At 40.8% G+C, this 12742-nt stretch overlaps 1 protein-coding gene across 1 annotated transcript in view; it reads right to left on the bottom strand.

The window, feature by feature from the left end:
• Positions 1–12742, bottom strand: part of ITPRID1 (ITPR interacting domain containing 1) — a 47804-nt gene that overhangs the window by 14480 nt on the left and 20582 nt on the right. Inside the window, 2 exon segments of the mRNA XM_065751960.1 lie at positions 9107–9161; positions 11444–12030. Of these exon segments, the coding sequence (XP_065608032.1) occupies positions 9107–9161; positions 11444–12030 (642 nt within the window).

The following is a 12742-nucleotide window of genomic DNA, read 5'->3' as shown; positions in this document are numbered from 1 at the left end:
AAGGTGAACAGAAACTGGCTCCTCTGAGGAATTTACTTATGTTTGTCAAAACCCGGTTAGCTTATCTCTCCATCCATCAGCAGTATTCCTCTCCCCATAATTTTGGGTAACATTGATATTTTTAGGTATAGGGGAAAGCCCTGTGGCCCCCGTTGTCTGCAAGGAACTCACGTAGCACAAGAATACATGATGCTACACCCATGGGACTGAGACAGGGTCAGGGGAGATGTAAAGCAGAGGGCTCACTTGTCAAGTGAAAGCCACAGATATTTTGCTTCATCTCCACATGCAGCTTTCAGTTCTTTACCGTTAGCCGTAGGGTCTGGATGTCAGGGCCATCATTAGCAGGAGGCATGTGTATAGCCCCAGGGGAGCTCTCGCACCTTGTGACTGAGTGCACACATGGTGCTTCACATCCTCCTGTGCAGGCTCCAGATCCTTGCCCAGGGTCCCCAGCTCCCCTTGGGAGGTTGCTGGCCTATATGTTCTCCAAATATCAACCAGATGCACCTGAGGGAATGAGGTCAGGAAGCGTTAAAAGCATCAACTGCCATGGCATAAAAAGCTACATAGCAACTGTGCATCTACCATCAGCTTCAATCCCTCACCTCTAAAACACCTGAAGAAAAAGCAGTTTTGCACCAGGTTCAGCCAAGTTTTTGGCTTAAGATTCAGTGTATAGATGGTTGTGTCTATCAGGCCTGTGGCACAGCACTGCTGGCAGGCAGAGCACAGCAGCCTGGAGCTCTGCTCAGGCTCCAAAACCTGCCGAAATTGGTTGAGAGGGCAAACTTGGCTCCCTGATGCTGTGGCTAGACAACCCTTGATATCCAACCTGAATACTAGCAAGTTTTAATGCCTGTGGACATATTTACTGATTTAAAACTAGCTTCAGTGCATCTGCTGTGCCCTACAGACAGCAGTGTGACAGCAGGTATGAATATACTCGATTGTGAAGTGACTGGGGGTGGTGGGTGGGTTGGCTGGCTCTTTCTTCCACTTGCTCGCATTACAGGTTCTGTAGAAAGAAGCTTTGTAAAAGAACTGAATTAGATGATAACATTCTACTAAGCTGCTCATTAAAGAAAAATACATATATATTTTTTTAATGTTCATTTTCCTTCCTACCTAAACTGTAGACGAACACAGACAAGAGAAGTAGTGTGTGCTCTACCTTCTGCACTACTGAAAATGTAATACTTTCCTTCCTTGAACTATTGAACCCAACTCTGCCTCTCCAGAGGAGGTCAGAACTGATATGTTGTAATTTGGTGGCTGGGGTTCTGAAACCTCCAATTTTGCCCTTCTTAAAAACACTCCCAGACATTTTGGTCCATGGAAACCCCCTTTAAAGTATTTAAAGTAGGTGGGTGCAAAGGTCCTGTCAGGTCTGGTAACACAGCACAGCGTCATGAATCTCACACTTTGTCACAGAGAGCAGCAGACACATCTCTGCAAGCTGCCATGCTTAGAGCAAGGCGTCTGCCTTGCCTGCCACTCACAGCTTCCGATCGCTTCCTGCTTGTCCTACACAAGAACACACTGCCCTAGAAATGAAAAAAAAAAGTATAAATGAGTAATCTAAGAGCTGAATTTGACAGGAAAAGAGAGAACACTGTAGGCAGTTATCTGTGAAAGATGATGTTTCTGCAGACTGGGAGGTTAGGCGTAGTGATGAATCTAGTCAAAACCTGAAATTGCAGTTGCTTTGACAATGGTCTTTTATCTTCCTTCAGCTGATGAAACAGCTTCAAACTTTGCCAGGTCCTCCTCCTACTTTTCCTTGAGAGTCAGTATCACTTCCATCTTATTTCAGCTGAGCTTCAGCCAACTGTCATTAATTCAGATTCGTGTCTCTGCCAAATGTCGGGAGAGACGGGTGACGGTTGTGTCTGCTTCTGATGAAAATGAGAGGTAGAGCTGAATGTCATCAGCCTACACTGTAGATCATGTTACATCACAACTTCTCCCAGTAGCAGCTGCACAAAGATAATGAATAAAAAATAAGTGATTGCAGTGAGCCTCGTAGGGCTCTATGCAACCAAAAGCACTTCACAAAAGTGAGAATGGCTTCTGGCAAAAGTCACAGAGACCTCTGAGAAAAAGGAGTGGAAAGCCTCTTTGGGCTTACTAGGGTCCTGCAAATTCTACCTGGTCAGCACCAGCCAAAGCAATCAGGAGGTCAGAATATGTGTCTAGCTTTTGGTGTTGATTTGTATTATAGCAGCTCTATTTCCATGGTAATATTCACTGATCTGTGTTCAGGAGGCCTAAGAATGTCAAGATTAGTAAGACTGCCTCATTTGTCAGTGGTATTTTCCAAGGAGAAATTCTCAGTATCAGCAAGCAGATAACAAATATGTACAAGATCCAAGGAATAGGAACACAGTTTTTATCTGTAAAGAAATCTGAGGTCTCTAGAGTATAAAATTATGAACAGGATAACACCAAAGCCCCCTTCTCACAGGGGTCACTGACAGTGGCAGGACAGTCCTTTAACAGCCATGGCAGAGCACTGCAGTACCATCAGAAGAAGTATGAATGTTCTCACAAATCTGCCCTGAAGTATGAGTGCGATGTGAGGTTGAATGAATTTTGGAATGAGGTTTAAGGTTCAAATGGCCAGTCTTTCAACTGGCACTGGCATAGCATCATAGAGGTCAGGCAAGGCTCTGTTCCTGCCGTGCTCTGTTGAGCATGTAGGTGGGAAAGGAAGAGAAAAAATATTAGAAAAGGCCTCATTTCAAGACCTTAACACAACTTCAGCACAGCTAGATTTTGCTTCAGAAATTTTGCTGTTTAAAAGGCCATGGTAGTTGATCTAAATTGACCTCTTAAACTATGTGGCTGTCCTCTTAGATACCTATGGTATTTTGTATTTCCCCCACCTAAGATTTAAACAGCAACAGGTTTTTATAACTTTCATTGGGCCATCTGCCTTAAGTATGCAGTGTATGCATATCCTTTCCCACTAGGATGAATCAGTCTGCAGGACCTAAAATATGACACATATGCGCAACAAAATGTTATGAATGTGCAATGACTTTTAGGAATGTACTCACTGAAAATCAAACAAACCCTGGAGTTCCTGAGATGGCTGTCTCTACCTGAAGACTGTGGCCAGGGCCTCCTGACACCACTGGCAGAGACCAGAGAGACCAAGTTTCCCAGATTTCCTCTATTTGCTGCCAGTCTAGTTTCTACCCTGGTGACTGTGGCATCACCCCTTCCTGGGTCTCCATCATTTCACAATTTTTTCAGTGTTGTTCAGTTTCTGCTTTCTAGCAGTTTTTGCTTATTTCTGGGACCACAGAACTTGCCCTCAAGGATTCTTCAGGCTACAGAATACACGAAAATGACATAGCTTCCTCTTAGTACCACTTCTTACAGATGCCTTATTTAGAGAAATGGGAGGAATGAAAATGCCTTTAAATGGTTTGTGGGCAGAAGATGGCAAAAAATGTAGTCTGCTGCATCATAAAACAAATGGAAGCAAAACAAAGTAGCTAAAAGAAAGCAGTTGATTTCCCTGTGTCAGGTCACCTGCAGCAGATAAAACTATTACAAAGAGGGATTCTCACCACACCCCTAGAGAGATGTGCTATTTCATCTGTATGGGCAATGGCAGTGCTGTGCAGTCATGTCCTTCCAAGCAATGAAGCCAAAAAGAAAAGCATCCAAAAGCAACTTCCACTATAACATAGCAAAACTTATCTTTTTTTTTTTTTTTTCCAGAGAACGTGGAACCCTGTGAGTGTTCTGTTTAGTGTCTTCCTGGATATTTTTTTTGAAGGGGCGGAAATTTATTTACTGTGAAGATATCGGTACAATGCCAACTCAAATGAACTGCCTCAAGAACATATAGATGTCTATTAAGGATCTATTACTCATTGTGTTTCCTGAAGGGAGACTCATAACAGGAGACCGACTGTATGTGATCATTAACCAATTACAAAGCTTAACATAAATATCAGGCAGTAACAACAAAAGAGTAATTATAGGACATTTTTAAGTTCCAGATTTTGAGTGCCACTTAAGCAAATGTCCCCTTTGGCTGTATCTTTGTATTTCCCTTTTATTTATTCTGTTTTTAAAACTAAAAATCATTGTGTAGTAAGTGAAGAAAAACATTGTGATGCAGGTGCTACCGTAAATAAGAAATATTAAATAACTCTTTTTACATTGAAAATAGAGAAAGGCACCTAGAAAATCCTATACACTCTGAAGCATTGGAAATATATGTGCCTTTTCCTCTTGCCCTTTTGAAGACATTGCTACTTCAGTTGCAGACAGGCATTACAATGGATAATAGATAACAAAGAGGATTCACATTCTTGGCACTCAGTCAATTAAAAGAAATGCCAATTGCATTCTGTGAATATTCCCATGGTGCCAAACCATAAGAGAAGTCTGTGAGTGGGAGGAGTGAAGGTGTGATAATTGAAAGAATTGCCACTTGATAAGTCACAGGAGCTAACGCTTTAGCTCAGCATGTGGGGAAGCTAGAACGTTCCCAGCTGCTGCAAAAAAATGGGTGTACACGATCCCTGGCACCACTCGTTGGGACAAGATGAATCACAAACGCTTCGGTAGTGAGCTACCATGTCACAGGGAGCCAGATGGAGGTGGTTACTTCCCTGATTGATTGCCTCCTGGGCTATCACGGGCTTTTCCAGCAGGCTAATGCCTTTCTGCTGGCACTCGATGCCCGGGTCAGCGCCATGAAGGAATTCCTGCTTCTCCGGTACGTCGCCGCCCCGCAGAGGGAGAGGGAAGCAAAGAAGAAACAAGAGAGAGGGACTCTACAAGGAGCACCCAAGTAACACTGACTCCCTAATAGATGCGGCTGCTAATGAATTTTCAGGCACGTGCTGAGTTAAGGGGATGAACAACGTTGAAACATCCTTTAGTTAAACCCAGTGCTTTACAAAGGCTAATTGAAAAAGGAAGGAGCAGCAGGGGTGGGGGTGGAACAAGGCAGAAGAGGGGGCAGAGGGGGAGAACAGCTCTATTTTTCGAGTGCTGAATATGAAATCCCTGCAACAGATGAGTTTACATGCAAGTCTGCACCTCATCAGGGCAAAGATACAGTGAGTGGAGTCAAGTAATTTTCCTCTGCACGCAGCACCTCCACCCCTTACCCTGCCCAGCCAGCTTTCTCAACTGTGAGCTTTAGAATATAAACAGCCAATAAGTAAGGACAATAACTGTAGTTCCTGCTGAGAGCTAACTCTGCCTGTCATGCATTTGCTGGGTCCTAATACAGGACAGTGAATAAAGCTTCATTACAGAACAATGGAGTTAGCTGCCAGAGCCTACAGATTTGAATAAACAACAAATAAGCAACATCTGCTCCAGCATATGTGTATGGTGAAAAAAAAGTCACAAAATAAAAGAATTTGTAAATGCCAAAAGCAACACTAAACTGCCAGTGCTACTGTAGAGTGAATTTTTAATTGCACATGCATACAGGCAGGCTGTGGGTATTAGTCTCACATATGTCTGGTTGCTGCCAACCTGGGAGTATAGATGAATTTAATTAAATAAGGATTATCCCTTCTCCCCAGTACAATTACTTATTTATAACAATGATAAAATTGCCTAATAAAAAAGATTGTAATATTTTTTAAAACAGAGCTAGAAAACACTCTCCTTTCCCTGTAAGTTGTTCGGGGATGTTTGGGGGTTTGAGCACGTTTTAAAATTAAGTCTCAGCGTTCTGCCAAGAGAGAAGGAAAAAAAGTCTTATCATAAAGCCTACTGCAGTTAAACAGCCAGAATCTACATTATGGAGAAATATAAAGAAGACACACAGCAGCCAGGGAATTGGCTTTCATGGGGAGTGTAGAAAATTAAGCAATTGGACTAAAATTGAGGCCAGGCTTCAGAGCCAAGGGACAATACCACAGGGACAAACACTTCCATAAGTCACCCATCTCTAATATGCTCCATCTAAGCAAAGCAGTCTGTTCCTATCTACCTCTATTTCTTCTTATGGTGGACACCACATGCTTCTCCACTCAGATGAGGTCCCATTTCAGCAGGGTCATGCCAGGCTCCAGCACATTCATCATGGCTCTCATACCCTTTCTCACAGAGCCTGCAAAGAAATGAGAGTGGGCCCTTAACACTATCAGGCACTGCACGAGCCCTGAAAAATAAGCAGCCTCTATCCCAAACGATTTGCAGTCTAAATCTAATTTCAGGCGTGCTCTCCTGGGAGCTGAGGTTTTTCCTGTGTATACTGCTTATGGAACCTGGACCTCATTTCCCACTAGCTCCTACTTTGGGTCCCTACTTATGGGTCTGAGACAAATTCTGCTGGTTTGATAGGAATATTTATAAGAGCTAGTGTTATTCACTTCTAACAACACTGCATTCATAATCGGTAAGTTTTGACCGCTTCCACGATACAAAGCAAATTGAAGTAGTGATAAAAATCCCATGGGTATGGAAGGGCACGTCATTTAAGAGCAGTGGGAAAAAGAGAGAGAATATGAATAAAGCCTATAAAAGAGACTTTAAATTTAAGCCAAGCACCAACAACTCTTAAACAGAGGGAGAGATTCCAGTGCTTAAACAAAACTCTAAAACATTATTGTGTTGGTGTATAGGAGTTAATCTTACATAAATGCAGTTCAGTTGTGTGCTAAATTGATCACTTGATTGGATATCAATCATATCAGAATTAAAACCAAGTAATTATTTTCTGCTTTCTCTGTTAAGAAAATTTTACCAAATGCTCAGGTTGCTCCAAAAGTAAAGCCTCCTATTTATTTCAATGGACACTACAACAGATACAGAGAGCACAAAAGCACCATTTGGTAGAGCAAATTCTAAGCTACAAAACGCTCTTTATCAACATTGTCACCACCATTAGCTATGGATTTTCTCTAGCCATGAACAAGAGCCTGCATGCTGTGCTTGTAACAGTCTGAACCAGCAGAAGTGACCCAGTGTCACTGTAACCACCACTGAAATGCAACACCCATCACCTCACTGTGCTCACATCCACTGTTTGGTGTCTACAAACATTCAGCAGGCACCGAATACTGTCGGTGACAATTTTTCTGCATGGAGGAATTCAGTGACACACTTTTGCTTCATCCACACTTCTACATCAGTTTTCATTCTGCCAAACTGCCCCTCTGCTGCCATCTGTCATGTGGCAACAATATGTAATGAGATTTCATTGGAAGCTTCACCCCCTACTGCCATAACACCAACATCCACTTCAGGTGTCGTGCCAATACAGTAAAATAGGAGGCATTACTTTTGGAGCAGCCCTCATACATGCTTATTCCTGTTTTAGAAGACTATTAAGAGTATACAGTTATTTACTTTTTTTCTTACATCATTATCAGTATATAATCTTCAAACTCCTTTAACTATTGCCTCTATCATTAAGTAGTGTAGCCATTTTTTACAGCTGGGCAAAGAAAGGAAAAAAAACATTTGGGGGCATGATATCATATTTTGAATTTCTTCCAATTAAGCTATGTTCTCATTTCTTCATTTCTTGCTGAATGTTTGTCCAAATGGTGGTTTTGACTTCACAAGTCCTGGGGAGTTGCTATTCTTTGTACAGATGTTGCTATGAGCAAGTCTACTGGTAGAGGGCTTATCTTTGTTCATAAAGATCGAGACATTCATCAGAAAACAAAATCAGAGCAACCTGATGTAATTCAGGTGACAAATTATACAGGCTGAACAGCACCAAGGGGTACATGAAGCCCCAGATATCACTGGAGCCAAGCAGTTACAGACTGAAAAAATACAACACTTTCAGAAGATGTGACAAGAGTGACTGACTGCCATAGGAACACATTCTATTACAAAATAAATATAAACACACAGAGGAGTAAAAAAAAAATTACAAAAAACTATCCCCAATACAAAACCTCAAAACAAAAAGGAACCCTACAGATCCAAAGAACTCATTATACACTCTATCACACTTACTCAGCTCCAGCATTTACCAAGAAAACTCCACACACACAGATGAAATCACTGGCTTAACTGAAGTCGGTGGGACTTTGGCCACTGCCCTCAATAGGCTCATGATCTCACTCTTGTATATCCAACTGTTGCTTCAATCAGTGGAATAATTAAATAGTCGGCACCAATGGATATCTGACTTATTTTTTTCTAGATACCTATTTATGCACTTGAATGGCTTAATTATTTGTGCCAGCTCCAGAAAATTGATATAATGTACTCCACAAAAGTCAAAGACTCATCAGACTTTCACTTTTGTCCTTTGCTGTATCATTCTCACTACTTATTAGTTCTTTCATACAAAATTTCTGTCCTGTAAAAAATAAACATAGCCTGCCAATCTTGTTCTGAGCACAGATTAGTAAGGTTTTCTGAAGAGCAAGGCCAAACACTCCATGTTCTGGAGACTGAACAGCCATCTTCTCCAGTACCACCACCCCTGCCAGCAAATGCTTCTCAGGATTCAAGATCAGACAGCCTCAAATGACAGCATAACATCTGGTCTAACAGCTTTGTGTCTAATCCTTTCACACACTCCTCAAATAATAATTTTCTAACGCAGTTCAATGCTGTCTGCTCACATGATGATGGTCTATGTGATGTAGGAGACTGATGATGGAGCAGAGGCCATGCTGCCACCAGAATGTCATGGTTGTATAGTCCTGGTTGAGTTGCACACAGAACTGCTACCTCCAACCTCATGTTTGATCCTAGGATCTGGGAATTGGCAGGCAAGGAGTCATTTGGATCTGGCAAATGTATCCCTGAGTGGGAGTGAAGCTTTTGTGTCACCTGTAAGTGAAGAGAGGTCTGCTTAAAACATCATATTAATGCCCCATGCCCTCAAGGCTTTTCTTGTGAGGTATTCTCTTCAGGTGCACTTGCTGTGTTTCCCTGACAAGGTGAAATCTTGGAAATCTTGCGTTCCTAAGATTTATCAAGTCTAGACTGATCATGCTAGACTGTTATGTCTAGAATAGTGCATCCAGTGACAGAAGTGATGGGAGCAGAGAGGAAAAACATTTTATTAGGAGCAGCTTTAGAAGAAACTTCATGGAAACAATGCTTTTAAAAAAATCTGGCAAAATGTCAGTTTCTTAACACTCACTTGAGGTGGTGTCAGGAATATTTCCACATGGAATTTCATCCTCAAAGCTCTGAATCTGAAAAGGAAGAGGAAAAATTCATATTGATAGTAATGATTAGTGGAGGTGAGAGGAAAGGAGCTGGAATATTATTATTATTATATTAATAATATATTCATATTAATATATTATATAATATAATTAATATAATTATTTTATGGTTTATTCTATAGTATAATTAATATAATGATATATTATTAATAATATTATTATTAAACAAACTAGATGTTTCAAAGTAAAAACATTAAATCTTTCTGCTGGTTCTTTTTTGGTTGTTTTGTTTGTTTGTTTGTTTTTAAATATTTGTTCTTGACAAAAGTAGGCTCTAGTCTGTGAAGCTTTCCAAGACTTCCTTCAGTTATCAATAGATAATTGGTTCCAACCTGAAAATACACTAACAATGTTGTTTGAACAGCCTCAGAGAAATGTCCCTGAAAAAAATTTTTGACTTAGTAGAAGCCCAAAGAAATACAGCCATATGTAGGCAAATTCGTGCCAAGTAATGTATGTAAGGTCAGTATATTTTTTTCCCCTAAGAATGAAAACCTGTTTCTCTTTTTCATGGTATCAGTAGGAACACTGTATCATGATACTGTGTAATCTTCCTTCAAGGAAAGTCTTAATAGAAAAAAGAGACCCATTACATGCAAGTAATGCTAGGTGTATCTTAGATGCAATCTGCAGCTTGAGAGACCTCCAGTTCCCTCCTCCTCAAATGCCAGGAAGAGAAGGGCCACACTATAAGTAACTTTCTTTTTCTCTCCTGCAGACATCTGCTACTGGCCATTGTCGGAATAACAAGGCAGGTTGTCTAATGCTTTCAGCCAGTGCTCTTACAGCATTAATGTAATAATGTGGTAGAGAATACCCAGAAGTTAAACAGAATCTAATTTGAGCATACTACATTCCTAAAATTGTCTTAAGGCATCAAACTGAGGGGTTTGCTGTTATTTGCATTCACTGCTCTGTCAATATCTTCATTTCCGCATGAGCCTCTAGTCACAGAGTTGCAAGTCCAGCATGTTAAGTGCTTTGCAAAGACACATGGGCTGCTTTGGGACTATAAATTCACTGTTCCATAGATCTCTGAAAGACACCGCCTCTTACACTGAGGGTGAAAGTCACAACCAAACACCAACTCTAGACTCTAGTAGAGTCAACTCTACCAATAAAAAGGCTGCACCAAACCTTTCACAGAAAAATGTCTTCATAAAGATTTGAAAAGACAAACATCCTTTCCTCAAGAAGAATGCCAGTATCTTAACCTGATCTTTTTCAGTGCTCTCAAAACTGGAAAAAACTTCTGGGACGCTCACCTTCTCCAGTCATTTGCTGCTCTTTCCCTTCCTCCCTCCTTTCTTCTTTCCCAAGTTCCCTATGTTTTCAGAGGGTTTTCAGCTATCTCATCTCTCCTACTTTCTGTGTTTCTTAAAGAAAGCTTGTAAGACTCCTTCCTTTTCCTCACTCATGAAAGATGGCTGGAGAGGATGTCTGAGTGGATGGACAGGAAAGAGTGTTCCTCTTTCCCAGTAGGGTCTGTATGATTGGAGGTAATCATACTATAATCCTTTTTCTGCAGTAGTATGGCCAAAAAACATGAAAGCTGACACAAATCTAGATGTAATAAGGGGACTGGCAAGTATCCTGGTCTCTGCTACTTCATGTTGAACCCTGCTGACAACCCACTGTTGCTAAAACACATAGATAGCTGAGTACTGTGGACTTTGCTGACAGTAGATATGAAAACAAGCTGCTGTTCTGATTTATTCTCTTTTTAGGATGCTCAGCTTACAGAGTGATAAAATATTTCAAACACTGCTATAAAACCAAGGATAAATTTGTGATGAAACTTTCTGAAAGTTTCAACACCAGAACACGAGCACAGGGGAAAGAAATATAAAAAACACCAATCCAACAAACTGGTTAATGATTGGATCTGTAAAAATAACCCTCACCATATGTATTAGTGTTCCTGCAACTTCCTTCTGCAAAAAAAAAAACCCCAACAACCTAGCGCTGCATAAAACATGTTGGCATCTTACACTGTCATACTGGTTGAATGAATCCTACCTTAGTAACTTCAGTGCCAACTTCCTTGACAGTATCCCAACACAGACAATTTAAAATAATCAAAAACCCAATGAGCAGAGTAAATCCCACTGTTTTTCCCCATAATGCTGCAGCATGGTGTTTGAAGCAATTTATTCTAGCTTCCACCCTGAAAAAGAGAATACAAACCTATACAATAAATATGGGTAGGGAGACATTGCCAGCAAGCAATATATAAAAATCCACCTCACCTCCTCCATTTCAAATGAGTCTGGAGGCCTGCAGTTGAGACCTGCCATTTTTTTTAGCATCTGGGCCAGAAGCAAATGGGGCTCTTTTTTTGGCCTGTCTTTGGCAGGCACCTCACGCAGAGAAGAAAGGTGGAGCTGTTTTGTCACTAAATGAGATGAAGCACAATTTTTCCCTGGCAGAGCTGGTAGGCACTGGGATATGGGACCAGCTGAGGAATCTTTTTCTCCACAGGTTTGCTCCATGGTCAGACAGCCCAAGGTAAATGGAGAAAATCCTGCCTGGATTGGTCTCCTCTCAGCAACATCCACACAAACGTGAGATTGTTCTTCTGTGCTTGGCATGCTAACTTCCTCAGGTGCCACTGAGTCCAGTTTCACTAGCGCTGTCTGCTGAGAAGCCCTTCTGAGGAGCTGACCTATTCTTCTCTTTGCTTGTGTGACCACAGGTCTGCTTTTCACAGCATCCAAATGAATGGTTGCATTCCCACCAGTTTCCTGTGCTTCAGTCTGCTGGGTGTTCACATCAGTCAGCAAAGACGAGAGGGCACTGGTGATGTGGTCAAGTACTTCCAGTTGTTGAAAACGTTCTTAAGTTTGTCAAAAGGAAGGACAACACAGTTATTAAAAAAAATAAAAACAAAAAATTGTCACCAATGATTATTCAGACTTGTAATTGCTAAGAAACATACTAAGTATCTGATTAAAAATTGGCTATTTTTATTTGCTTCCATTCAGACTATATACAGACAGCATTGCACAATTCTTCATATCAGCCAAACACAGTGTTGAACTCAGTGGGACAAGTCCATCTGAATGTTGCTCTGCAAGAATAAAAGTTACAGAACCCAGCCTGAAGTTCTCCAGCTGGCTGGACCACACTTGGATGCCATTTTTGAGGACTAATTAAAATTCATGTGAATAAGGTCATTATAAAATCTGATTATAAACATTTACTGCTGGCTGCTGTCCAGGATAGCTGCAAAATGCATACCTACTGATAAATACACACTGATAAAAATTGACTATACATGCTATAACCTTATTTTCAGAACATGACGAAATACACAGCTGATATTGTATATAGGTTACCTTTTCTTTAAAAAATATAAATAAAAAAAAATGCATCAAGCTTTTGTAATTTTTGCCACTTTTTCCATGGAATAACATACAAAAAGAAATGAACTATGTCTTCCCTAAGGGATCCTGAAGATTTCCTTCTCTACAACACTATGAAGTTATTTACACAAGGAAATGCAACACATTTGTTTGAGTATTGTGTCTGCATCCATCCCGAGGCAA

The sequence above is a fragment of the Cyrtonyx montezumae genome, unplaced genomic scaffold, assembly GCF_038088225.1.
Source record: "Cyrtonyx montezumae isolate F1298 unplaced genomic scaffold, pur_monq_1.0 scaffold_8, whole genome shotgun sequence".
NCBI lineage: Eukaryota > Metazoa > Chordata > Aves > Galliformes > Odontophoridae > Cyrtonyx > Cyrtonyx montezumae.
Note: the sequence above shows the minus strand (reverse complement) of the source record. Positions and strands in the feature narration are given on the sequence as shown.